Source organism: Triticum dicoccoides, chromosome 4B (genome assembly GCF_002162155.2).
Source record: "Triticum dicoccoides isolate Atlit2015 ecotype Zavitan chromosome 4B, WEW_v2.0, whole genome shotgun sequence".
In the NCBI taxonomy this organism is placed as follows: Eukaryota; Viridiplantae; Streptophyta; class Magnoliopsida; order Poales; family Poaceae; genus Triticum; species Triticum dicoccoides.
In genome coordinates, this window is record NC_041387.1 from 85,149,678 (window position 1) to 85,176,852 (window position 27,175).

General features: G+C 48.5%; 2 protein-coding genes across 4 annotated transcripts; one reads left to right on the forward strand and one right to left on the reverse strand.

Annotated features, from left to right (window-relative positions):
• Nucleotides 1-11,380: 11,380 nt before the first annotated feature.
• Nucleotides 11,381-17,318, reverse strand: LOC119295166. Of its 3 annotated transcripts, XM_037573520.1 has the most exons (12): nt 16,648-16,686; nt 15,802-16,089; nt 15,556-15,700; nt 13,964-14,097; nt 13,479-13,684; nt 13,081-13,362; nt 12,911-12,969; nt 12,782-12,818; nt 12,469-12,691; nt 12,224-12,370; nt 11,744-12,118; nt 11,381-11,633 (listed from the first exon to the last, which is right to left on the reverse strand). In XM_037573520.1, exons 2-12 carry the CDS (start codon nt 15,847-15,849, stop codon nt 11,550-11,552), a joined length of 1,740 nt encoding a protein of 579 aa, XP_037429417.1. In that variant the 5' UTR covers nt 15,850-16,089; nt 16,648-16,686; the 3' UTR covers nt 11,381-11,549. The 3 variants fall into 3 exon arrangements, with proteins under 3 accessions (XP_037429417.1, XP_037429418.1, XP_037429419.1); XM_037573521.1 differs by lacking the exons at nt 15,802-16,089; nt 16,648-16,686 and adding an exon at nt 16,747-17,318; XM_037573522.1 differs by lacking the exon at nt 15,802-16,089 and having other exon boundaries at nt 16,648-16,736.
• Nucleotides 14,430-15,496, forward strand: LOC119293125 (the record flags this gene model as incomplete). Its single annotated transcript, XM_037571685.1, has 2 exons — nt 14,430-14,675; nt 14,775-15,496. Coding segments are annotated over 2 exons (729 nt in total), but the record flags the coding sequence as incomplete, so codon positions are not given.
• Nucleotides 17,319-27,175: the final 9,857 nt, after the last annotated feature.

Sequence of the window (27,175 nt, forward strand, 5' to 3'; positions counted from 1 at the left end):
ACCCCCGGGACCCTCCCGGTGGTCCCGGTACATTACCGATAAAACCCGAAACTTTTCTGGTGATCAAAACAGGACTTCCCATATATAATTCTTTACCTCTGGACCATTCCAGAACTCCTCGTGACGTCCCGGATATCATCCGAGACTCTGAACAACATTCGGTAACCACATACAAACTTCCTTTATAACCCTAGCGTCATCGAACCTTAAGTGTGTAGACCCTACGGGATCGGGAATCATGCAGACATGACCGAGACGTTCTCCGGTCAATAACCAACAGCGGGATCTGGATACCCATGTTGGCTCCCACATGTTCCACGATGATCTCATCGGATGAACCACGATGTCAAGGATTCAATCATTCCCGTATACAATTCCCTTTGTCTAGCGGTATTGTACTTGCCCGAGATTCGATCGTCGGTATCCCGATACCTTGTTCGATCTCGTTACCGGCAAGTCTCTTTACTCGTTCCGTAACACATCATCCCGTGATCAACCCCTTGGTCACATTGTGCACATTATGATGATGTCCTACCGAGTGGGCCCAGAGATACCTCTCCATTAACCGGAGTGACAAATCCCAGTCTCGATTCGTGCCAACCCAACAGACACTTTCGGAGATACCTGTAGTGCACCTTTATAGCCACCCAGTTACGTTGTGACGTTTGGTACACCCAAAGCAATCCTACGGTATCCGGGAGTTGCACAATCTCATGGTCTAAGGAAATGATACTTGACATTAGAAAAGCTTTAGCATACGAACTACGATCTTTGTGCTAGGCTTAGGATTGGGTCTTGTCCATCACATCATTCTCCTAATGATGTGATCCCGTTATCAACGACATCCAATGTCCATGGTCAGGAAACCGTAACCATCTGTTGATCAACGAGCTAGTCAACTAGAGGCTTACTAGGGACATGGTGTTGTCTATGTACCCACACATGTATCTGAGTTTCCTATCAATACAATTATAGCATGGATAATAAACGATTATCATGAACAAGGAAATATAATAATAATAACCAATTTATTATTGCCTCTAGGGCATATTTCCAACAGTCTCCCACTTGCACTAGAGTTAATAATCTAGTTCACATCACCATGTGATTAACACTCACAGGTCACATCGTCATGTGACCAACATCCAAAGAGTTTACTAGTGTCGCTAAACTAGTTCACATCATCATGTGATTAAGACTCAATGAGTTCTGGGGTTTGATCATGTTTTGCTTGTGAGAGAGGTTTTAGTCAACGGGTCTGCAACATTCAGATCCGTATGTACTTCACAAATCTCTAGGTCATATTGTAAATGCTGCTTCCACGCTCCACTTGGAGCTATTCCAAATGGTTGCTCCACTATACGTATCCGGTTTGCTACTCAGAGTCATTCGGATAGGTGTTAAAGCTTGCATCGACGTAACCCTTTACGCCAAACTCTTTATCACCTCCATAATCGAGAAACATGTCCTTATTTACTCCAAGGACAGTTTTTGACCGCTGTCCAATGATCCCCATTTCTGGATCATTCTTGTACCCCTTGACTGACTCATGGCAAGGCACACTTCCGGTGCGGTACACAGCATAGCATATTATAGACCCTACGTCTGAAGCATAGGGGACGACCTTCATCCTTTGTCTCTCTTCTGTCGTGGTCGAGCTTTAACTCTTAACTTCATACCTTAGAACTCAGGCAAGAACTCCTTCTTTGACTGATCCATCTTGAACACCTTCAAGATCATGTCAAGGTATGTGCTCATTTGAAAGTACTATTAAGCATTTTTGATCTATCCTCATAGATCTTGATGCTCGATGTTCAAGTAGCTTAATCCAGGTCTTCCATTGAAAAACACTTTTCAAATAACCCTATATGCTTTCCAGAAATTCTACATCATTTCCGATCAACAATATGTCAACAACATATACTCATCAGAAATGCTATAGTGCTCCCACTCACTTCTTTGGAAATACAAGTTTCTCATAAACTTTGTATAAACCCAAAATTCTTTGATCATCTCATCAAAGCGTACATTCCAACTCCGAGATGCTTACTCCAGTCCTTAGAAGGATTGCTGGAGCTTTGCATATTTGATAGCGTCTTTCAGGATTGTCAAAAACCTTCTGGTTGTATCACATACAACCTTTCCTCAAGAAATTGTCGAGAAAACAATGTTTTGACATCCTATCTGCAAGATTTCACAAATAATGCAATAACTGCTAATATAATTCCAACAGACTCTTAGCATCGCTACGAGTGAGAAAGTCTCATCGTAGTCAACTCCTTGAACTTGTCGAAAAATATCTTAATGACAAGTCGAGCTTTCTTAATGGTGACACTTACCATCATTGTCCGTCTTCTTCTAAAATCCATCTGTACCCAACGGTCTTATGACCATCAAGTATTTCTTCCAAAGTCATGGATTCTTTCTCGGATTTTATGGCCTCGAGCCATTTGTCAGAATCTGGGCCCACCATCGCCTCTCCATAGCTCGTAGGTTCATTGTTGTCTAGCAACATGACCTCTAAGACAGTATTGTGTACCACTCTGAAGTAGTACGCATCCTTGTCACCCTACGAGGTACGGTAGTGACTTGATCCGAAACTTCATGATCACTATCATAAGCTTCTACTTCATATGGTGTAGGCGCCACAGGAACAACTTCATGTGCCCTGCTACACACTATTTGAAGTGACGGTTCAATAACCTCATCAAGTCTCCACCATCCTCCCACTCAATTCTTTCGAGAGAAACTTTTCCTCGAGAAAGGACCCGTTTCTAGAAACAATCCCTATTGCTTTCGGATCTGAATTAGGAGGTTTACCCAACTGTTTTTGGGTGTCCTATGAAGATGTATTTATCCGCTTTGGGTTCGAGCTTATCACGATGAAACTTTTTCACATAAGCATCGCAGCCCCAAACTTTCAAGAAACGACAGCTTAGGTTTCTCTAAACCATAGTTCACACGGTGTCATCTCAACGGAATTACGTGGTGCCCTATTAAAGTGAGTGCGGTTGTCTCTAATGCCTAACCCATGAACGATAGTGGTAATTCGATAAGAAACATCATGGTATGCATCATATCCAATAGGGTGCAACTATGATGTTTGGACACACCATCACACTATGGTGTTCCAGGCGGTATTAATTGTGAAACAATTTCCACAGTGTCTTAATTGCGTGCCAAAGCTCGTAACTCAGATAAATCATCTCTATGATCATATCATAGACCTTTTATCCTCTTGTCACGAAGATCTTCAACTTCACTCTGAAATTACTTGAACCTTTCAATAATTCAGACTTGTGTTTCATCAAGTAAATGTACTCAACATCTACTCAAATCATCTGTGAAGTAAGAACATAACGATATTCACTGCATGCCTCGGCACTCATTGGACTGCACACATCAGAATGTGTTACTTCCAACAAGTTTCTATCTTGTTCCATCTTACTGAAAAACAAGGCTTTTCAGTCATCTTGCTTATGTGGTATGATTTGCATATCTCAAGTGATTCAAAATCAAGTGAGTCCAAACGATCCATCTGCATGGAGTTTCTTCATGTGTATACACCAATAGACATGGTTTGCATGTCTCAAACTTTTCAAAAACGAGTGAGTCCAAAGATCCATCAACATGGAGTTTCTTCATGCGTATACACCAATAGACATGGTTTGCATGTCTCAAACTTTTCAAAAACGAGTGAGTCCAAAGATCCATCAACATGGAGCTTCATCATGCGTTTTACACCAATATGACTTACATGGCAGTGCCACGAGTAAGTGGTACTATCATTACTATCTTATATCCTTTTTGGCATGAAAATGTGTATCACTACGATCGAGATTCAATAAACCATTCCTTTTAGGTGCTAGACCATCGAAGGTATTATTCAAATAAACAGAGTAACCATTATTCTCCTTAAATGAATAACCGTATTGCGACAGACATAATCCAATCATGTCTATGCTCAACGCAAACACCAATAACAATTATTTAGGTTTAACACCAATCTCGATGGTAGAGGGAGCGTGCGATGCTTGATCACATCAACCTTGGAAACACTTCCAACATGTATCGTCAGCTCACCTTTAGCTAGTCTCCGTTTATTCCGTAGCTTTTATTTCGAGTTACTAACACTTAGCAACCGAACCGGTATCTAATACCCTGGTGCTACTAGGAGTACTAGTAAAGTACACATTAACATAATGTATATCCAATATACTTCTATCGACCTTGCCAGCCTTCTTATCTACCAAGTATCTAGGGTAATTCTGCTCCAGTGGCTGTTCCCCTTATTACAGAAGCACTTATTCTCGGGTTTGGGTTCAACCTTGGGTTTCTTCACAGGAGCAGCAACTGATTTGCCGTTTCATGAAGTGTCCCTTCTTGCCCTTGCCCTTCTTGAAACTAGTGGTTTCACCAACCATCAACAATTGATGCTCCTTCTTGATTTCTACTTTCGCGGTGTCAAACATCGTGAATACCTCAAGGATCATCTATCCCTGATATGTTATAGTTCATCACGAAGCTCTAGCAGCTTGGTGGCAATGACTTTGGAGAAACATCACTATCTCATCTGGAAGATCAACTCCCACTCGATTCAACTGATTGTTGCACTCAGACAATCTGAGCACAAGCTTAACGATTGAGCTTTTCTCCGTTAGTTTGCAGGCTAAGAAAATTGTCGGAGGTCTTATACCTCTTGACATGGGCACGAGCCTGAAATCCCAATTTCAGCCCTCGAAACATCTCATATGTTCCGCGACGTTTCGAAAAACGTCTTTGGTGCCTCAACTCTAAACCGTTTAACTGAACTATCACGTAGTTATCAAAATGTGTATGTCCGATGTTCGCAACATCCACAGACGACGATTGGGGTTCAGCACACTAAGCGGTGCATTAAGGACATAAGCTTTCTACTGTCCGCATAATCGCTACTGTCAACTTTCAACTATATTTTCTCTAGGAACATATCTAAACAGTGGAACTAAAGCGCGAGCTTACGACATAATTTGCAAAGATCTTTTGACTATGTTCAGGATAATTAAGTTCATCTCATGAACTCCCACTCAGATAGACATCCCTCTAGTCATCTAAGTGATTACATGATCCGAGTCAACTAGGCCGTGTCCGATCATCACGCGAGACGGACTAGTCATCATCGGTGAACATCTTCATGTTGATCGTATCTACTATACGACTCATGCTCGACCTTTCGGTCTCTTGTGTTCTGAGGCCATGTCTGTACATGCTAGGCTCGTCAAGTTAACCTAAGTGTTTCGCGTGTGTAAATCTGGCTTACACCCGTTGTATGTGAACGTAAGAATCTATCACACCCGATCATCACGTGGTGCTTCGAAACGACGAACTTTCGCAACGGTTCACAGTTAGGGGGAACACTTTCTTGAAATTTTAATAAGGGATCATCTTATTTACTACCGTCGTTCTAAGCAAATAAGATGCATAAACATGATAAACATCACATGCAATCAAATAGTGACATGATATGGCCAATATCATTTTGCTCCTTTTGATCTCCATCTTCGGGGCTCCATGATCATCATCGTCACCGGCATGACACCATGATCTCCATCATCATGATCTCCATCATCGTGTCTCCATGAAGTTGTCTCGCCAACTTATTACTTCTACTACTATGGCTACCGGTGAGCAATAAAGTAAAGTAATTACATGGCGTTGTTCAATGACACGCAGGTCATACAATAAATAAAGACAACTCCTATGGCTCCTGCCGGTTGTCATACTCATCGACATGCAAGTCGTGATTCCTATTACAAGAACATGATCAATCTCATACATCACATATCATTCATCACATTCTTCTTGGCCATATCACATCACATAGCATACCCTGCAAAAACAAGTTAGACGTCCTCTAATTGTTGTTTGCATGTTTTACGTGGCTGCTATGGGTTTCTAGCAAGAACGTTTCTTACCTACGCAAAACCACAACGTGATATGCCAATTGCTATTTACCCTTCATAAGGACCCTTTTCATCGAATCTGTTCCGACTAAAGTGGGAGAGACTGGCACCCGCTAGCCACCTTATGCGCCAAGTGCATGTCAGTCGGTGGAACCTGTCTCACGTAAGAGTACGTGTAAGGTCGGTCTGGGCCGCTTCATCCCACAATACCGTCGAAACAAGATTGGACTAGTAACGGTAAGCATATTGTACAAAATCAACGCCCACAACTACTTTGTGTTCTACTCGTGCAAAGAATCTACGCAATAGACCTAGCTCATGATGCCACTGTTGGGGAACGTAGCAGAAATTCAAAATTTTCCTACGTGTCACCAAGATCTATCTAGGGAGAAACCAGCAACGAGGGGAAGGAGAGTGCATCTACATACCCTTGTAGATCGCTAAGCGGAAGCGTTCAAGATAACGGGGTTGAAGGAGTCGTACTCGTCGTGATCCAAATCACCGGAGATCCTAGTGCCGAACGGACGGCACCTCCGCGTTCAACACACGTACAGCCCGGTGACGTCTCCCACGCCTTGATCCAGCAAGGAGAGAGGGAGAGGTTGAGGAAGACTCCATCCAGCAGCAGCACAACGGCGTGGTGGTGGTGGAGGAGCGTGGCAATCCAGCAGGGATTCGCCAAGCACCTGCGCGAGAGGAGGAGGTGTCACGGGAGGGAGGGAGGTGCCAGGGACTCAGGTGCAGCTGCCCTCCCTCCCCTCCACTATATATAGGGGCAAGGGAGAGGGGGGCGCAGCCTTGGCCCTTCCTCCAAGGAAAGGGTGCGGCCAGGGAGGAGTCCATCCTCCCTAAGGCACCTAGGAGGTGCCTTCCCCCTTTAGGACTCTCCCTTTCCCTTATCTCTTGGTGCATGGGCCTCTTGGGGGGGGCGCACCAGCCCACCTGGGGCTGGTCCCCTCCCACACTTGGCCCATGCAGCCCTCCGAGGATGGTGGCCCCACTTGGTGGACCCCCGGGACCCTCCCGGTGGTCCCGGTACATTACCGATAAAACCCGAAACTTTTCCGGTGATCAAAACAGGACTTCCCATATATAATTCTTTACCTCCGGACCATTCCGGAACTCCTCGTGACGTCCGGGATCTCATCCGGGACTCCGAACAACATTCGGTAACCACATACAAACTTCCTTTATAACCATAGCATCATCGAACCTTAAGTGTGTAGACCCTACGGGTTCGGGAATCATGCAGACATGACCGAGACGTTCTCCGGTCAATAACCAACAGCGGGATCTGGATACCCATGTTGGCTCCCACATGTTCCACGATGATCTCATCGGATGAACCACAATGTCAAGGATTCAATCAATCCCGTATACGATTCCCTTTGTCTAGCAGTATTGTACTTGCCAGAGATTCGATAGTCGGTATCCCGATACCTTGTTCAATCACGTTACCGGCAAGTCTCTTTACTCGTTCCGTAACACATCATCCCGTGATCAACCCCTTGGTCACATTGTGCACATTATGATGATGTCCTACCGAGTGGGCCCAGAGATACCTCTCCGTTAACCGGAGTGACAAATCCCAGTCTCGATTCGTGCCAACCCAACAGACACTTTCGGAGATACCTGTAGTGCACCTTTATAGCCACCCAGTTACGTTGTGACGTTTGGTACACCCAAAGCAATCCTACGGTATCCGGGAGTTGCACAATCTCATGGTCTAAGGAAATGATACTTGACATTAGAAAAGCTTTAGCATATGAACTACGATCTTTGTGCTAGGCTTAGGATTGGGTCTTGTCCATCACATCATTCTCCTAATGATGTGATCCCGTTATCAACGACATCCAATGTCCATGGTCAGGAAACCGTAACCATCTGTTGATCAACGAGCTAGTCAACTAGAGGCTTACTAGGGACATGGTGTTGTCTATGTACCCACACATGTATCTGAGTTTCTATCAATACAATTATAGCATGGATAATAAACGATTATCATGAACAAGGAAATATAATAATAATAACCAATTTATTATTGCCTCTAGGGCATATTTCCAATAGTGTCGCTCCATGGATTTGTTGTTGCTACTTGGTAGACTTCGGCGAGACTGCGGATTGTTTGTTTTCATATATTATTTGATGCGAAAGTCTTGAAGACTGTTAATACCGTATTGGTGCTGTTGGGCTGGTTCTCCGGGGCTATAAGCTCTTCGCCACTTTTGGCCACCTGCCGTAGTATCCAACATGCTCGAAGGCTGTGTGTTGGAGTGGCGCCCTCTGTACTATGGATTTTACAGGGTCCGCTGAGCCATCCCTCCAGTACGGTTCCGTGCCCTTTATGGGGTTTTTGCTTTTTGGTTTTTGTCCCGGGTGCCTGAGCATGATGCACCCTTTTGTTTCGGGCTAGGGTTGTGTTCGGAGCCGGATTGTCCCAAAACTTAGTTTCGATTTTCCAGGTACTCTCCATCGCACAGTACTTTCGTACTATGGACGCCAGGTCGGCGAAGCGTGTAATTTCGCGGCGACTTATGGCGTTAGTGATTCCCTTGTTCGTGCTATTGTTGCAGAAAATTGAGATTGCGCTTTCCTCACGGCAGTCCTTTATCCTGTCCATAACCAGGAGGAATCTGGCCCAGTAATGATGTACTGTCTCCATGGGCTCTTGCCGGATTTGAGATAGATCGCTTATGTTTGGGTGGGCGGGTGGAATTAAGTCCGGAACCCTGCCCAACTTGAGTCTCAAGGGCCGAAAAGTTTCCGAATTTGGAAGCTTGTATTGCTGGACGTTGTCCAACGAATCTGGTCCGCTGCCTGACTTTAGGTTCAGTACTTGATTGTCGTCCGTCCCTCCGCGGGAATCCGGCATGGAGGGATCAGGAGTCCGGACATAACTGGTCTTCAATACAGAAGAAGAGTCGCCGCGTTGTTCCTCTACCACCGCAACGTGGTGGGTAACCTGGGGAGAGTTAATCTCTCTCAGATCGGTTTTAAGCCTAATCTGATCGTAGTCTGTAGCGACTCCCAGGGCGGCGATGCGATCCAAGAGCTCGCTTACGGAAGAGAGCTCCATCGGATCCAGCTGCTTGGTGAATTCCGAGTTGATGTGAAGATTGCTTTCAATGACCCGAGAGGTCATCGTCGAAGCGGTGGCCGAACAGGTGGTCATAAGAAAACCACCTAGCCGGACAGTTTGGCCGGCGGCCAAAGCTCCTTTGGCAATGGTACCGTCCTTAAAGACGGGGAGAGGCATCCTTCCTGATCGTGATGGCACAGAGGAACTCTCAATGAAAGCACCAATATCGGTGTCAAAACCGGCGGATCTCGGGTAGGGGATCCCGAACTGTGCGTCTAGGCGGATGGTAACAGGAGACAAGGGACACGATGTTTTTACGCAGGTTCGGGCCCTCTCGATGGAGGTAAAACCCTACTCCTGCTTGATTGATATTGATGATATGGGTAGTACAAGAGTGGATCTACCACGAGATCAAGGAGGCTAAACCCTAGAAGCTAGCCTATGGTATGATTGTTGTTGTCCTACGGACTAAAACCCTCCGGTTTATATAGACACCGAAGAGGTCTAGGGTTACACAGAGTCGGTTACAATGGTGGGAGATCTACATATCCGTATCACCAAGCTTGCCTTCCACGCCAAGGAAAGTCCCATCCGGACACGGGACGAAGTCTTCAATCTTGTATCTTCATAGTCTTGGAGTCCGGCCGATAGTGATAGTTCGGCTATCCGGACACCCCCTAGTCCAGGACTCCCTCATTCATCATACTTGTTTTTGGTGACCGAAGTGCTAACTTGTTTTGTTTTTCTTGTAGTACAACATTGCACAAAACTTGTTCAAAGAAGAGACAAGGACAACCAAGAAGGAGAAGATCAAGAAAGGCAGGATCTTTACCCTGCCTCATTGCTATGAAGTGTTAAAGGATGATGAGAAATGGAAGAAGCGTGATGGTTTGGAGGATTTGAATTTGAGCAACAAACGGAAGCGAGCAATTGAGATGAATGATGAGGAGGAGGAGGAGGATGCATCAAGTGATGACGGCAAGAGAAGCCCCACACCCAACTCGGTTTCATACTCGAAGCCAAAACGACCGGATGGGTGCAAGAAAGACAAAATCGAAAAGAAGAAGAGGAAAGGAGATGATGAGTTCAAAAATGCTATGGAAGCTATTGTGAAGGCAAGGGTCGAAGCCACTGAGGTGAGGAAAATGGCAAGGAACCAAGATGTCGTGGCCGAGGAGAGGAGGTTGGCGGCCGAGGAGAGAAGGGTGGCGGCCGAGGAGAGGATGGTGGCTTTGGAGGAGAGGAAAGTGAGCAATGAGGAGCGAGCTAAGTCGTTGGAATGGGAGAAGCACTTGTTCTTCTTGGACACATCTAACCTCAATGCGGCGCAAAAGGAGTATGTCAATCTTGCCCAACAAGAAGTCTTGATCCAAAAAAGAGCCATGGTTCGTGCAATGGGTGGCGGTGGCCTCGGCGCCATGGGTGGCGGTGGCCTCGGCGCCATGGGTGGCGGTGGCCTTGGCGCCATGGGAGGCATGGGTGGCTTCGGAGCCATGGGAGGCATGGGTGCACCTCCGGCCGCCATGGGAGGCATGGGTGCACCTCCGGCCGCCATGGGAGGCATGGGTGGCTTTGGAGCACCCTCCGACGCTATGGCCGCCATGGGAGGCATGAGTTTTGCTTCTCTCATGGGAGGCATGGGTGCACCTCCGGCCGCCATGGGTGGAATGTCTTTCGATGTGCCTTCTCACACACATTCCCATGGAGATGCCGTTGAAAATCTTGCCAACACCGTCGGAGCTTCACGTGATGCGGTGCGTGATGAGGAGAGGGAGGAAGATTCATCTTCGGAGGCGGAAGAGTCGTCTTCGGAAGATGAGGACGAAGACGAGGAAGATGAAGATTGATGTGTCCTGTCTTGAACTTTAGTTTGCATTTGAACTTGGTTGGATGAACTTGTGGGCATGATTTTGAACTTGTGGGCATGAACTTTTATTCATCATCAACTTGTTTGTGTCAAATTTCACGTGTTCATTGCATTTTGATGAATGTTTCAAACTCATTTTATGTCCAAAATATCATATATGTTAATGCCCGGCGAGTCGTGCGCGCTGTATTTTTGTGCGCTATTGGAGCGGCGTGCGCGCGCTGCATTATAGCGCGGCTGCTGGAGCCAGCGCTGGCGGCCGCGCTAAACATGCCAAAGCGCGCGCGGCAAATGGGTTTTTTGCGCGCGGCGCTTTGCACGGCTGTTGGAGATGCTCTTACTCGGGTTGAACATCCCTTGTCTCTCTGCTCCGGGTTCCATGATTATGCCCTTTGGCGTTCATGTCATGTACCCTCTGTCGTAGTCATTCTCTTTTATTCTATCAATGAAAGATACGCCAAGCTTTGCGTATTCGTGAAAAGAAAAAGTCTCTTGTAAGATAATAAATCAGGCTATGATTAAAAATTCTATATACAAACAGTGTTTTTTTTGCCGGTCATATACAGGATTACACCAATTTCTCCTTTTCCTCTCCTATACCAAGACTGCATATGTGTACGGCTGGATTCTCCAGACCACGCACGAAAAGAAACCAAACATTTCACGTCAATGGCGCGCCGGCGATGGATGATCTCTCCGGGATCAGTCTCTCCCGCCGGCTGTATACTCTCTCCCAAACTATCACCTGCAAATAGCAAAGAGCACAGCAAAAAGAATTTGATCTGCCTCTCACGGCCCAGCGATCTTAACTCGCACTTTCTTGGCGTGCATCTCGGTGAACTCGGTCTCCGATACCTCCGAGTTGGACGACGACGTGAGGTGCCTCACCGAGTGGCGGTCGTCGCCGGCGTGGCGCGACCCTCCGACGCCGCCGCACGCCGCCGAGGCGAGCACGAGCAGTGCCATGGCCGTCGACAGGGCGGCGAGCGCGGCCCACGTCGCCCGCGCGCCGCGCCGCAGCGGCGCGCACTGGTTGCCCACGATGTCCGCGAAGCCGGCCTTCACCAGCTCGCAGCTCACCAGCCGCTCCGTGCCCGGGAAGATGTCCAGCACGTTCTGGATGGAGCTCGTGTACGTCTGCACCTTGTCGTAGTCGATCGCCGACGAGAGGTCGGCCGGCGCGCAGTTGGCGCCACCGCCCAACTCCGAGCACGTCAGCCTCCGCAGGATCTTCACAACAACAGCGCGAGAACAATCAGTGCCATGCCGTCAAGATTATATTTCCTCTTCAGATGCTTTGGTTCCTGGATGTTGCGACGGAGCTTGTTTGTTTACCTGAGGGATGTCACCAATGGTGGCGGCGCCGGAAGCGCAGTTCTCCGGCCGGTACCGGTACCCCGGCGGCCCGGCGAACGGGTTGCAGATATAGCCCAGCTGCTTCACGGGGTACTCCGACTTGATGGTGTAAATGTTCGAATTCACCTGTCGAAACCAAGATTGATTCAGAAACAATCTGGATGCATCATGCTAACTCTGTCTGCTCTGCTTCTGAACGCAGCTTCAGAGTTCCAAAATGTTACCTGGTCTATGATGTCGTGTATGCCTGCACCAACATCGTGCAGGATGACGCTGCCGGACATCTTCTCGCTGCAGGGTATGATGGCGCCCAGCGTGCTGTTCTTGGGGTTCAGCTGGTACTCCTCCAAGGCCGCGCATGTGTCGCCGGCGAACTTGTCGAGGAAGTAGTACAGCCCGAAGTACATCCAGAAGAGGACTGTCAGTACCCAGCACAAGGCTATGCACCTGTTGCAAACAGATAACTTTCATCAGAATATGAACTAAAATTATTCAGCTTATTGTGGTGGATGTCTGAAGTAAATGATATTTACTCACATATGGTACAACTTCTGTAGCCTCAGAGGTCTTCCCACTACCATAAAAAAGCAATGTGTTAATTTTATTTTCAGGTAATATGTAAGAGAATTTATGCCCGCTGAGAAACATTTCACCATGATCACTTACCTAGCAAGACAAGGACCAAGACAAGATTCAGCGTCACGGTTAAAATGATGACAAGTTCTCTGAAAATTATCAGCTGTATTATTTCCCATGATGATTTTCAGGTTTCATAAGATTCGAGAACTACTAATGTAGCAGTATCTATCATGCTTATCATGTAAAAAAGTTCTTACAATGTGTTGATGCCTTTGCTGACCAAGCGCATGTTCTTTTCGGCCTTCGCCTGAATTTCCACGGCTTCAGAGTTCAGTGCCTTTACCGTGGAGTTCAGATGATCAAAGGATTGGCTACTAATGTTGTATAGCCCCGACGTGTTCTGCATCCTCTCAATGGCTCCTGTAATGTTATAAATCGTCGCAGTCGCTTCAAGCGTTGTTCTCCCGACGATATCTTTGATGGACTCTGCTCTAGAATGAAATAGTACAGCGCCCTGAAGCGCGATCGCCGATGCAACTCTGCAAATAAAGCGTGGCAGCAGATGAGTCGCAACATTTCTACTTAGATTTTTGGGTTTACAATGGTTGCATATCATGTGAGAATTTGATAGAAGTACCGCTGAGCTGAAACTTACATGGCAAAAACTGCAAGAAGAATGATAAGCATGACAGACACAAGATGGCATCTGTCAAGAAAATCATCGATGACACCGTCTCTTTCTCTTTCGTTACTTTTGGTGAAGAAAATCTTTGAGGCAAGAAGGAAGCCGGCAAAAATGACACCACCAATAAGCCATAATGCACCAATGATGTATCCAGATCTACCTGTAAATACGGTCGACTGAAAAATAAACACAAGGACAATCAGTTTTAATCCTCGATGGATGCATATGGTTTCCCCCTCTCACTTTGTTCAGTCAACTCCATCTAACATAAGCTACATCAATGTTAGCTACATCAATGTTACTGCAAAAATGAATGAACATGATACTGCAAAAGCAGTCATTTCTGTTATTAAGAAAGTGGTAGTTCTTTTGTCCGCAAGTCAGTCTATCTGATTACAGAAAGCAGTGTGTATGCCTCTTCAGATTGTATTCAGATAGAGAAGAAGAAAACTTACACTCCAGTAATGCTTGTTTGTGATATTGAACCCTCCCTCATACTTCCTCAAGCCATCAAGAGGATCGATTCTTCTCGTTCTTCTCGAAAGGTCGCTATGCGATCGATTCGCCGTCTCCGACAATACCCTACCCACTGATCAACACAGGCAACACGATCAATTACCTCACAGGCAAACTTCTTCTTTTTTTTTAACACATCAGAGGCACACTTAATTTGCATGTTACTGGGAAGGTGGTAAAAACATTTTGAAGCTTTTTCATGAGGTGGTGAGTATTTAACCAAAAACTACGACAATTCGCGGAAACGTGACAGAAAACTACCACTTTATGATTTTGTCCCGAAAACTACCACTTTTTTATTAATCCGTGACAAAAAACTACCAAGTGTGAAAACTGCTCGCTTTGCCTGGGTTAAACGCAAATCTGACTGCCCGACCCCACACATAAACGGGCTAAAAATGCAATCGGGTCCCTAGTTTTTCTTCAAAAAAGCAATCGGGTCCTCCGCCTCCTTCTCCTCCTCATCGCCGGCCTCCTTCTTCCCCAGCCGCAAACCACCCCAAGCTCCCGGCCACTAACCACTGCAAGTCTCTCTCCTGCCTCATCCGGGAGACCTACGCGCACTGCCATGTCCCCTGCCTCAGGATCCCCGGCGCCGGGTGGAGCTCCGACGATGACACAGACGACGAGGACGCGCTCGACACCAAACAGGTAACAGCAGAGCATGCTATAGTCATGTTCATGCTGAGTTCACTTGAGATTGAGGTCATGAGTAACAGGAGAGTAAGATGTCTTGCGTTGATGCTGCAGGTGATACTCAACGAGATGAGGAGGCGGCAGCTGAAGAAGGAGTCGCGGTGCAGCGCGGGCTCTCCGACTCTGTCGAGCGCCTTCATCTGGTCGTTCACCCCGCTCGATCCGAGAAGCGTTCTGGAGAAGGTCTCGAGCCCTGAGCAGTTCGTCGTGGTGGAAGGGGAGCAGAAGGAAGAGGCGGAGGCGGGCAGCGACAACGGCGACGCCGAGAGCGAGGCGTTCTTCTCGGTGAAGAGCTTCTTCACGCGCAGCACGAGCCGGGCGGCGACCGTGGCGTCGTTGACGGACATGGGCCCGCCGGCGACGTGGGAGGGCTTCCAGCACTGCGAGGGGTGGCCGTTCGGGCTGTGCCGCCGCCCCGCCGTGCCCCCGCTGCCCAGCACGCCGGCCGACTCCTGGAAATGGCGCAAGCAGAGCAGTGGCCGCAACCTCGTCGTGAGCCCGCGCCCTGTGTACGGTCACAAGATCACAGCGACTTAAGCGGCTGGGGAAGGAGGCCGGCGATGAGGAGGAGGAGGCGGAGGACCCGATTGCTTTTTTGAAGAAAAACTAGGGACCCGATTGCATTTTTAGCCCGTTTATGTGTGGGGTCGGGCAGTCAGATTTGCGTTTAACCCAGGCAAAGCGAGCAGTTTTCACACTTGGTAGTTTTTTGTCACGGATTAATAAAAAAAGTGGTAGTTTTCGAGACAAAATCGTAAAGTGGTAGTTTTCTGTCACGTTTCCGCGAATTGTCGTAGTTTTTGGTTAAAGTGGTAGATGAGGATTATTCACTCACCTGCTCCATTGTGGGGTGAGCCTTCGGATTGTTGTCGTAGAGTGGTTTGTGCCTGAGCTCCCGCGTGCAGACTGCATGTGACGGCCGCACAGCAGCAGAGCAGAAACACTAACCGCCCAAGCCTCCTCGGTTCCATGTCAGCAAGCTGCCATGAGAAAAGCTCCAAGCGTTACCCTCCAATCTCCACCCGGACGTGCGAAGGTAGAAGAAGAAGAAACCAAAAGGCATTCTATCAGAAGAAGAGACCAAAAGCAATGGATCCGAAGAAGATAGAACCCGACTAGATTTCTGCATGTGCTGTGACAATCCGCAGATCAACCTGTCAGTGAGTGAGTGCTTTCCATGTCATGTCAGGCTTCTAGTCCGGCTAGGCATGTCAGCTTCTTCTTCCTCCTCGGCCTAATTTCTGGTCTAGTCACGAGAATGTGCAGCACAGATATCTCATCTTCAGCCTGTGCGTGTCAGTTTCTTGCCTTTGCCTAATTTCTGGAGAAAACTGATTTCCTCGCCATATTTTCAACGCCTTGGGTTTGCCTGTTGTTGGCCAGCTTTAATTACCGGTTTCTGATTCAGACGAAATCGTGCAGGCTTTTGGACATGCCATTAATTTGAGTACTATACTATTACTGCACCGTTCTTCTAGATAACGATGGATCCTGGTGTCGGAGATATGGCAATTTACATGCGAATATTGCAAATCAAAAAAATCATCACGGTGTGTGATTACGAATTTACGATGCCAATCACTGTGCTGATTAAATTTTATACTTACTCAATTACCTGGTGAAAGTGAGAAAAAAAACTAGTGAGAGAAAAGTGCATTGTGCAAGAAATGCACCGGCGTCCTTAAATTTCTTCAGAGAAGCCAAAAACATGCAAAGCAAAAGGAGGATCACAAGTATTAATTCAGTTTTTACAAAAGGAACTCTTCATCGTCGATCGTGTTGCGACTCCTGATCGTATAGTAATCCTATGCTATGTAAACCCCTCTTGAATTTTCACACGAAACTGACCCAGGAAAGAACAGAGTAACTCTCACTTCAGGTAAGAAATACAAAATAGTAGTACTATCAGAGAAGAAATTCGACTCACCGCCCAAGAACTCAAGAACAAGAGAAGAACTCACTGGAATCCAAGGGAAAATCAACGCGGAGAACAGAATGAAGATAATCATATCGTATATATACTTACCCCAATCGGAAACTTATCTTCCAGACGCGGCCTCCCTTGCAAGCATATCCTCCTGCTCGTCTTCTCGCCACACCGAGAACTCGTGGAAGCCGAGAGACTAACAGAGACGGCAGCACTTGCTCCAAACTAACACCTGCCTTGGGTCTCTCTCGCCATTAATGTCCTCCTCGCGAGACGTGGCCTCCCTCTCCCATCCGTCGCCCGATCCAAACCCCTCTCTCTCGGTGTCTCTCCGTCTCTGTCTCAGACAAGGCCGCCTCTGCTTGTGATGTCGCCCCTTTCCATGGCAGCAACGCGCACGGAGGAAGGCAAGTATTTTATACGGGATCAATCAGTCAGAAAGGGTTTAAAGGAGGCGCCAGCCATACTTTCCTTGGGCATAGAGGAAGATAGGAAGTGATGGGTGGGTATGGCAGGCGCCGGAGGCAAGGAAGGAAGGAATTTGTGGAGCTGGAGGAGGAGAGGTCGGTCGGTCGGCTAGCGGCAACGTATAAAAGGGGTTTGAATTCGGGTCCGCGTAACAACTTTGGCCGAGGACTTGTTTTCCGTTTCCTTGTTTCTCTCCTTCCTTTCTGCTTCCTTCCTTCTCCGTGTGTGTGAAAGCTGAGGAGCGCCGGAGACGGGACAGAGTCTGCCGGGGTGGGGGAGGTTTTGCGCGATTGACCTCGCCCTACCCGATATTGGAGCGAGGGACCATTCCAAATGTGCTAGTGCAAAGCAAAAGGATTTCACTACAAATATGACGTCGTATTTTTAAGCATGGCAAATTTGACGCTTGGGATGACAAATTATATTGTCGCAAGCATGAAAAATCATTTTCATAGCTCAATTTTTTGCCTAGTGTTCGCTGTTGTAGAAGGACAAGATGTGGGTTGTGCAATCGCAATGTATTGATCGGTGCACCAGGCACGTATATATAAGTACAGAGGTGGGCCACAACCTCCAAAGAAAACAGGAGGTGGGCCCTACACACAAATATATACGTACACAATATACTCACACCCCCCCGCAGTCGAAGCGGCACTAGTGACGCAAAGACTGGAACGAAACTCCTCGAAGGTAGAAGTCGGCAGTCCCTTCGTCATCACATCGGCGAACTGTTGTGCAGTCGGCACATGGAGAATCCGAATGCGTCCAAGAGCCACCTGCTCGCGCACAAAATGAATGTCCAGCTCAATGTGTTTAGTCCGGCGATGATGAACAGGGTTGGCGGAGAGGTACACCGCAGAAACGTTGTCGCAGTAGACAACCGTAGCCTGGGAGACGTCGTGATGCAGCTCCTGAAGTAACTGTGGTAGCCAGGTGCACTCAGCAACAGCGTTGGCCACAGCTCGGTACTCAGCTTCCACGCTGGAGCGCGAAACCGTGGGTTGTCGCTTGGACGACCACGAGACGAGTGAAGGACCGAGGTAGACGCAGTAGCCAGAGGTGGACCGACGAGTATCTGGGCAGCCAGCCCAGTCCGCATCAGAGTAGGCCATCATCTCCAAAGAAGTGGACGCCGTGAGTGTCAGCCCGAGGGTCATCGTGCCGCGGATGTAACGAAGGATCCGCTTCATGAGAGTCCAATGGGAGTCGCGAGGGGCGTGCATGTGGAGACACACCTGCTGAACAGCATACTGAAGATCTGGTATGGTGAGAGTCAAATACTGAAGAGCCCCGACGATAGACAGGTAGAAAGGAGCATCCGACGTTGGCGAGCCCTCAAGAGCAGAAACCTTGGCCTTCGTGTCAACAGGAGTAGCAACAGGGTGACAGTTGAGCATGCCGGCACGCTCAAGAAGCTCGTGTGCATACTTCTGCTGATGAAGAAAGAAACTGTCCGGGCGCCGAACGACCTCAATGCCAAGGAAATAATGTAGAGCACCCAAGTCCTTGATGGCAAACTCGTCACGCATCCGGAGAGTAATCTGCTGAAGAAGAGCTGCGGAGGAGGCCGTCAGGATGATGTCATCGACCTAAAGGAGCAAATATGCACTCGTATCACCGTGGCGATAGACAAACAGTGAGGCGTCCGAGCGAATGATGCTGAAGCCCAGTGTCCGAAGAAACCCGGCGATCCGCTGGTACCAGGCGCGGGGTGCCTGCTTGAGCCCGTAGAGAGAGCGGGACAGCAGACACACATGGCCAGGAAGTGAGGCGTCGACAAAACTGGTGGGTTGCTCACAATACACCTGCTCCTCAAGATGGCCGTGGAGAAAGGCGTTGGAGACATCCGTCTGATGAATGGGCCAGCCTCGGGACACAGGGCAAACGTCTTAGTGAAGTCCACTCCAGCGCGCTGGCGGAAACCACGAACCACCCAGCGAGTCTTGTAGTGCTGAAGAGTACCATCCGAGCGGGTCTTATGGCGAAAGATCCACTTGCCGGTGATGACGTTGGCGCGAAGAGGCCTGGGAACCAGTGTCCAGGTACGGTTCCGCTGGAGAGCATCGAACTCTTCCTGCATTGCCGCAAGCCAGTGAGGATCACGCAGGGCTGCACGAGCGGACACGGGAAGAGGAGACGGCTCCGCGGTGGAGGCGGCGAGGACATACTCATCGCTCGAGTACCGGAGGCTCGGACGATGAACACCGGTACGAGCCCGTGTAACGGGGCCAGCCGGCGCCATCGCAGCCACCGGCGAGGCGGCCGGCGAGGGGGCCGGCGAGGCGGCCGGCGTCGGAGCCGGCGAGGCGGCCAGTGTCGGGGCCGGCGAGGAGGCCAGCGTCAGGGCCGGCGAGGTGGCCGGCGTCGGGGTCAACGAGGCAGCCGGCGTCGAGGCAGCCGAAGGGGCAGCCGAGCCAGCACCGCCTGATCCCGCCGTCAGGTTCGGCCGAGGAGGCCGAGGGTGCAGGCGCCGGCATGAGGGCGCGAGGACCACCAAAGCCCGGAGGCGGTCCACGGGCCGAACGGGGCCGTCCACCTGACGAAGTCACCGAAGGGCCGCCAGTGGCCGGCGGTGACGAGGCGACGAGGGGTACCTGCTGCTGAAAGGGAAACACCATCTCATCAAAGTAAACGTGTCGGGAGGTGAAAACACGATGGGAGACAGGATCATAGCAGCGGTAGCCCTTAGTGTTAGGTGGGTAGCCGAGAAAGATGCAGGCGACTGAGCGGGGTGCAAGCTTATGAGGCGCAGTAGCGGCGATGCTAGGGTAGCAAAGGCAGCCGAAGATGCGAAGCTCATCATAAGAGGGTGGTGAACCGAAGAGAAGGTGATGAGGTGCAAAGTTCCCGCGAGTGCGACATGGACGGATGTTGATAAGGAGGGAAGCGGTGGCGAGAGCGTCTGGCCAAAAGCGCGGAGGCACATTGACAAGAAAGAGAAGAGTCCGAACGCAGTCATTGAGAGTGCAAAGGATACGCTCAGCACGACCGTTCTGCTGCGAGGTGTACGGGCAAGTGAGACGAAAAGTCGTGCCATGTGTGGTAAGGAGAGTACGAACAGCGAGGTTGTCGAACTCTTTCTCGTTGTCTGTCTGCAACGCAAGAATGGGACGACCAAACTACGTGAGAACATAGGAGTAGAAGGCGGCGAGAGTGGATATAAAATCCGACTTGCGGCGCAACGGGAAGGTCCACACATAATGCAAGAAATCATCAAGTATGACAAGATAATAAAGAAAGTCCGTATTACTGGCAACAGGAGAGGTCCAAACATCACTATGAATTAACTCAAACGGGTACGATGCAACATGAGAAGAAGCCCTAAACGGGAGACGAGCATGTTTGCCGAGGCAACATGCATGACATGAGTGATCCTCGTTCTTATTACACGTGAAAGAAAAACTCCTAAGTATATGGCGAAGGGTGGCAGAATTAGGATGACCCAAGCCAGCGTGCCAAAGATCCACTCCGGTGGCGAGAGCGACAGGGGCGGCGGAAGTGGTGGAGGTAGCGGAGTGAATCGGGTAGAGCTCGTCGGGGCTGTCACATCGGTGGAGCACTATCCGCGTGCGAGCGTCCTTAACAGAAAAACCACATTCGTCAAATTCAACGGTAACAGGATTTTCACATGTAAGAGAACAAACAGAAACAAGATTTTTAATAAGTTCAGGAGAAACTAAGACATTAGACATGGATATGGGAGTGGAGTTAGACGGAAAACATGCATGCCTATATTGGTGGTAGGAAGAGAGGAGCCGTCACCGACGGTGATGCGGTTGGAAGTATGGACAGGATAGGAGGTGTGAAGGTTACCGGGATAAGCCGCCATGTGAGCGGTGGCTTCGGTGTCCATGTACCAGTCGCCGCCGCCGGTGTAGCTGGACGGCGAAGGAGCGGTATGAAGAGCCGCCAGAAGGGCCGGGTCCCACGGCACCGGCGGGAGAGCCTGTGGCGCGGTCGTCAGGGGCAGCAGCGGCAGCCCACCTGGCTGCGGCTGCTGGCCGTAGGGTGCCGCGTAGGGCGCTGCGTAGGGCGCCGCATAGGGCTGCGGCGCGGCGTAGAACGCTTTGTGTGACAGTGGGCGGGCGCCGAGAATGCCCGGGGCAGGGGCCCTAGGAACCGGCATGGAGTAGGCGTGCACAACGCTGGTCCATGGGTTCTGGCCGGCGTACCACGGGGCCGGCTGATAAGCTTGCTGCGGTGGGCGGGGTGCTCCTCCCTGAGCGCCTGCGCCCCCCTACTTGCGGCCGCCGCGACGGCCGCCGTGACGACCCCCCCCCATTGGCCGCCGGCTGGGGCGGCGGGAAGGGAGTGGCCGGGGCGGGCGGGAAGGCGGGCTCCGCCGGCTGTGGCAGCGTCGGGCGTGGCGGTGGTGGGGCTTGACCCCCGCGGGTGCCGGCGACGAGGGCGGTGTGGGTCGCGCCATCCGCATCCGACGCTCCTCCAACTTGAGGTATGCGACCACCTTGACGAAGGTAGGCTCCGGGATGAGGGTAAGGTTGGAGGCGGCGTTCCCAAAATCCTCGTTGAGGCCGGCGGTGAGGGTGCTGATGAGGAGCTCGTCGCCGATCGTCTCCCCGAGATCACGGAGCTCATCGGCAAGCTTTTTGAGGCGCATGCAAAAATCATCGATGGACGAGTCAAGCTGCTGGCACCCGTAAAACTCGCCGTGGAGGAGGACCTTGCGCTGCAGCCGGTTGTCGGTGAAGAGGCCGCTGAGTTTGGTCCAGACCGCGTAGGCATCGTCGTCGTCGTCCACCACGGTGTGGAAGAGGTCGCTGGAGATGGTGAGGTAGAACCAGCGGATGATGGTGGCGTCGAGGATCATCCACTCCTCGTCGTTGATCATGAGCGCCGAGTCCACGATGCCGTCCACGTGGTCGTGCAGGAGGTACTCACGGAACACAAGCGAAAAATAGCGCTTCCAAGTGGAGTAGGACGCGGTGTTTTGATCAAGCTTGACCGGGACACGCTCATGGATGTTGAGGTCGCGAACGAGGGTGACATCGGGACCGGCGAACGGGTTGGAGACGGTGGAGGAGGAGGAGCTCATGGCTAGGGTTAGGGTTTGGGACGCGGCGCGGGTGGGTGGAGGATGGGGTGGTGCGGGTGGCGGCGCGGGTTGGGAGGTGTGGCGGCGCGGGTTGGGAGGTGTGGCGGCGCGGGTTGGGAGGTGTGGCGGCGCGGGTGGCAGGAGGGTTCGGGAGAGAGGGCGGAAGCTTGTGGCGTTCAGCGGCGGCGGCCTCGGGAAGAGGCGGCGGTGGCGGAAGGCGAGGTGGTGGGGAGAGGCGGCGGCGACCAGCGGCGGCTACGGCGACCGAGAGGTCGGTGGCGGTGGATGGCGGCGGCGGGGAGTAGCGGCGGCGGCGGCGGCTTATGGTTTTAGGATCATGCTGCGATAGATACTATGTAGAAGGATAAGATGTGGGCTGTGCAATCACAATGTATTGATCGGTGCATCAGGCACGTATATATAAGTACAGAGGTGGGCCACAACCTCAACTATACAGAGGAAACAGGAGGTGGGCCCTACACACAAATATACACGTACACAATATACTCAACAACTGTAATACTTTGACAGTTGATGAATAGATTGAAAGTTTCCTCGAAAATAAAACTAGATGCTAAACCACGAGGCATGCGTACACAATTTCTGAAACATTCGAGGGCGTGCATTTGAAACTGAGCTGCAGCATAAAGATCGGAAGTAGACGATTCTGCCGTGTTCCTTTCGGCTCAACTTTTCCACTTTTTCTGCTGTGTTCACAACGACTGTGGAGCCTAAATCTAGGAGCTACAACTGTGCAGCCTAAATACATATACTATACTACTACTGCTGCTACTCTGCTAGCATTGGTAGAAATGTTGATTACGCTAACCGAGCTGGGTAAGAGCTATCTTTGGAGCAGACTAAATACGAGGAACAGAGGAAAGTATCATTTTTTTTTCCTTGCGGGGTAGAGCAAAGTATCTGCGTGGGTCACCAAAAGGTCAACTGGATTTCTTGCGGTGCAGGCATACCTGAACCACTAAACAAGTCTGCAGTTTTCACAAAGCAAGACAAAAATTCTTTGAAAAGATGGGGTCTGCATGATATTTAAACTAATCCATTTTAGTCTATATAAAGTGATGTCGTGCACCAACACATGTAATCCAACTCTGACCAAATAGACCGTAGAATAAGTTTTTTGGAATGACCATTTCCATTGATTTTCCGTGATGTGAGAATAAAAGGTAATTGGTCAGAGTAGAATCTATGGTCCTTACTAGCAACAGTCAAAGATAACGGGCAATGCACGTTTTTTGCATATACTTCCTCCGTCCCAAAATTCTTGTCTTATATTTGTCTAGATACGGATGTATCAAATTAAAAGGTAATTGTGCAATTAAGAGGGTAATTAGGGTGTCAATAATTATACGGTGCAACACAATTCTAACTTTTTCTCATCCAGTTGGTCTATTTTTCACATGGTCTAGATTTTATTTGGTCAACCCATGTTTATTTTTCTATACCATCTGATTTCATGGCTTTGTGGACTATAAGCTGAACCTTCATGCCTTGGGCAATTTATCCTCTGATAATACAGTTAAGGAAGCATTTGAAATACCAAGCGGCAAGTCTGGTAAGCTATCAACAAAAAATGGAAGCATTTGGAAGGAAGAGTGATGTTTTTTAGACAAAGCTGCGTGGGATGGCCACATATAGTTGTAGTTTCGTCTCAGTAGGTGTATTATTCTAAAAAAAATCAAAATGGAAATCCATTCATCTCTTCTTTTTCCCCATCGACCATTACAGCTAAAACGATGCGACAAATCATGATCTGAAAAAGACCGTAGTGTTCATCCAAGAATATAGTGCCCTATTGCGCAAAATGATGAAAAAGTGGACTTCTACGATCTCTGTCATCAATTTCATAAGGGTGAACTCAACCTAGAAACTATCAATGATGGTTTTTATTACTCTGATCCCAAAGATCAGCTCCCCGGAGACGATCAATGACTATAGACCAATCATCCTTCTCAATTGTTGTCTTAAGGTGATCGCTAAGATCTTGGCCAATCGCTTGCAAAAAATCATCCTGAAGATTGTACACCGTAACCAGTATGGATTTCTAAAAGGGGGGACGATTCAAGATTGTCTCGCTTGGGCATACAAGTATATTTATCAATGCCTACATTCCCAAAAGGATATCATGCTCCTGAAACTTGATTTTGCCAAGGTGTTTGACACCATTGAACATGAGGCTATGATTGACATTATGAAAAACATGGGGTTTAATGACAAATGGATAAGCTGGATTCATTGCATATTCTCCTCAGGTAAATCCTCGGTACTACTTAATGGAACACCTAGCCGCCAATTTCTTTGCAAATATGGAGTACGGCAAGGCGACCCCCTATCTCCTCTCATTTTTGTGTTTGCGGCCGATCTCCTCCAAGCAGCCATCAATGATGCCTTCCAACGGGAATTGATACAACTACCCTTCCGTTCACCAAACCAAAGGGATTACCCAGTGATCCAATACGCCGACGACACAATTTTGATCTTACCGGCATGTACCCAACAGGCGCTGATCATCAAGGACATTCTGACCGACTATGCCTCATCTATGGGGTTAAAAATAAACTTCCATAAATCAACACTCATACCCATAACCTATGGCACCGAAAAACGTGATGAGCTTGCCAACATCTTTGGTTGTGTGGTTGGAAAAATGCCATTTACTTATCTTGGGCTTCCACTTGGCACGACTAGACCCACAATGCAAGAGCTCATGCCACTGGTCTGTTCGGTGGAAAGAAGACTCTCGACCACATTAAACATGATCTCTTATGGTGGTAAACTTTCACTTCTCAATTCAGTGATCAGTTCACTCATCATCTTTTCCCTTTGCACTTTGCGACTGCCAACTAAAATCATTGAATTACTGGACAAAATAAGAAGGAAATGTTTGTGGATTAAGAAAGCTAAGCAGGGCGGTAAGATTAATTCGTTAGCCTCATGGGACATCGTGTCCCGTCCCAAAGCTAGTGGTGGTCTTGGTGTGATCAACTTATGAATACAAGGAGATGCCCTGTTACTGAAGGGTCTACACAAGTTCTACAATGGTTGGGATGTACCTTGGGTGCAACTTGTCTGGGAGACATACTACACAGACCAAATCCCGCATGCTTCTGACCCGTGTGGATCATTTTGGTGGAGGGACGTCGCAAAATTAATGCCAACCTACAGAGGAATATCAATGGTTAACGTGGCAAATGGTCAAAATGTCCTATTTTGGAAAGATATGTGGAGAGACAACATCCTAGCTGAGTCATACCCTCGCGCATTCTCCATAAATGAAGATCTCTCTGTCAAAGATTTCTTGGGCATCACATCACTACGGGAGGCGTTCCATCTACCTCTCTCCCCGCAACCTCATGCAGAAGTGAGGCAGTTGCAACTTGAACTAATGAAAGTGGACATCTCCAATGAACCTGATCAATGGACATATACATGGGGGACTAGTATATTCACTGCACACAAATCCTATACGTTTTGCTTCAAAGAGATACAGGCGCACCAAGCGTTCGGATGGATCTGGAAATCAAAATCGACCATGAAGATCAAAGTTTTTGGCTGGCTACTCCTGTCAGATCGTCTCAACACACGAAATATGCTTAAACGAAGACACTATAATATAGGGGAGGTCCATGATTGTATTCTCTGTGGATTACATATTGAAGAGACACTGGAGCACCTTTTCTTCGAGTGCCAATTCAGTTCTAGATGCTGGTCCCACCTTGGCCTCTCTTGGCCTCATGGCAACTCAAGACTAAAAACATTTCCAAAGCCAAAGAAGACTGGAATCGGCCACTCTTTATGGAGCTCTTTCTATTGGCCTCTTGGAGCATTTGGAAGGAACACAATAACAAGCATTTTATGGGGATCCCTCCATCCAGATCTTCCTGGCTGGACAGACTTAAAACTGATTTCTCTCTCCTTACCTATAGGGTTAAGGAAGAGCATAAACACTACATTCCCCTTGTACTATCCTCTTTCTAGTTAAACTCCACCCTTACCTCCCCTAACATGTAAAGTACTCTTATTTTATTTTAATATATACACGGTAGGAGGTATTCCTACTGTTCATGATAAAAAAATGATGAAAAAGATACGATGGACGCGATATTAAATCTCCAAAGGAAGCCCACAGACTCCCTCAGATCTGCTCAATCTATAATGCGATCTAGAGGACTCCAAAAAATATATATCTTGTAGCACGTATTGTCTATTGATCATAACTCATTAACTCGGTTACCATAGGAAACATAATCTTTTCTAAAATCTATTACTAGAAAAAGGTATCTGTTTGTCCCTTGTTGGTTCGTCTGGGCATGAGGAGGTTTGCGTTGAGGGGCAGGGGCGAAGGGCAATGAGCTAGGTTCAATCAGTCCGTCCAGTATGCAATGTCATTTTAAATGTATTTTCCACTAAAAAAGGTTACGAGCTTAGTTCACTAAACTTAACGAGAATGCCTAGGACATAGTTCATTCACTTGTCCAACAGCATTACTACTACTCATAGTTGATCCGAATTTTCAGCAACATAAAATTAATCAATTAAAGCGATAAATACAGTAATACAGTGGAATATCCTAGAGACAGAACTCTAGGAGGGGGCTAGTATGCTCATTTTATTCATGGAGGGAGTTCGTGCTGGAATGAACGAAGTGCTGTAAATCTTTAATTTATTGTTGTTGGAATGAAACACAAACTCTCTGTAGAATTAAGCAGCTTGCCGGTGGTGGAAGGGCTTTTGCCGAATACCATTGTAATGCTTCAATTATCCTTTTCAAGAACGACTTTCAATGAATAAGCCACTCATGTTTGAAATAACGGCATACCGGGTAGGTACCATGTTAAATTTACTATATCTCTTATTGAAACGAATCCAGACTCAGAGAGTGGTGAAATTATTATCAATTATGGGGAATTTCAAAACCTATGCGTGCTTGCATTTTTACGAGCAGAGCAAAAAACTTTCAAATGTTGGCCAATGAAAGGCATAGAAAGA

Excerpts from the sequence above, each read along its gene's own strand:
- LOC119295166 (XM_037573520.1), bottom strand. The coding sequence starts at position 15,849 with ATGCAGAAATCTAGTCGGGTTCTATCTTCTTCGGATCCATTGCTTTTG. Across the intron at positions 13,363-13,478 it reads CTTCTTGCAGTTTTTGCCAT|AGTTGCATCGGCGATCGCGC; the intron begins GTAAGTTTCAGC and ends CTTTATTTGCAG. Across the intron at positions 11,634-11,743 it reads CGTCGTCGTCCAACTCGGAG|GTGATAGTTTGGGAGAGAGT; the intron begins GTATCGGAGACC and ends TGCTATTTGCAG.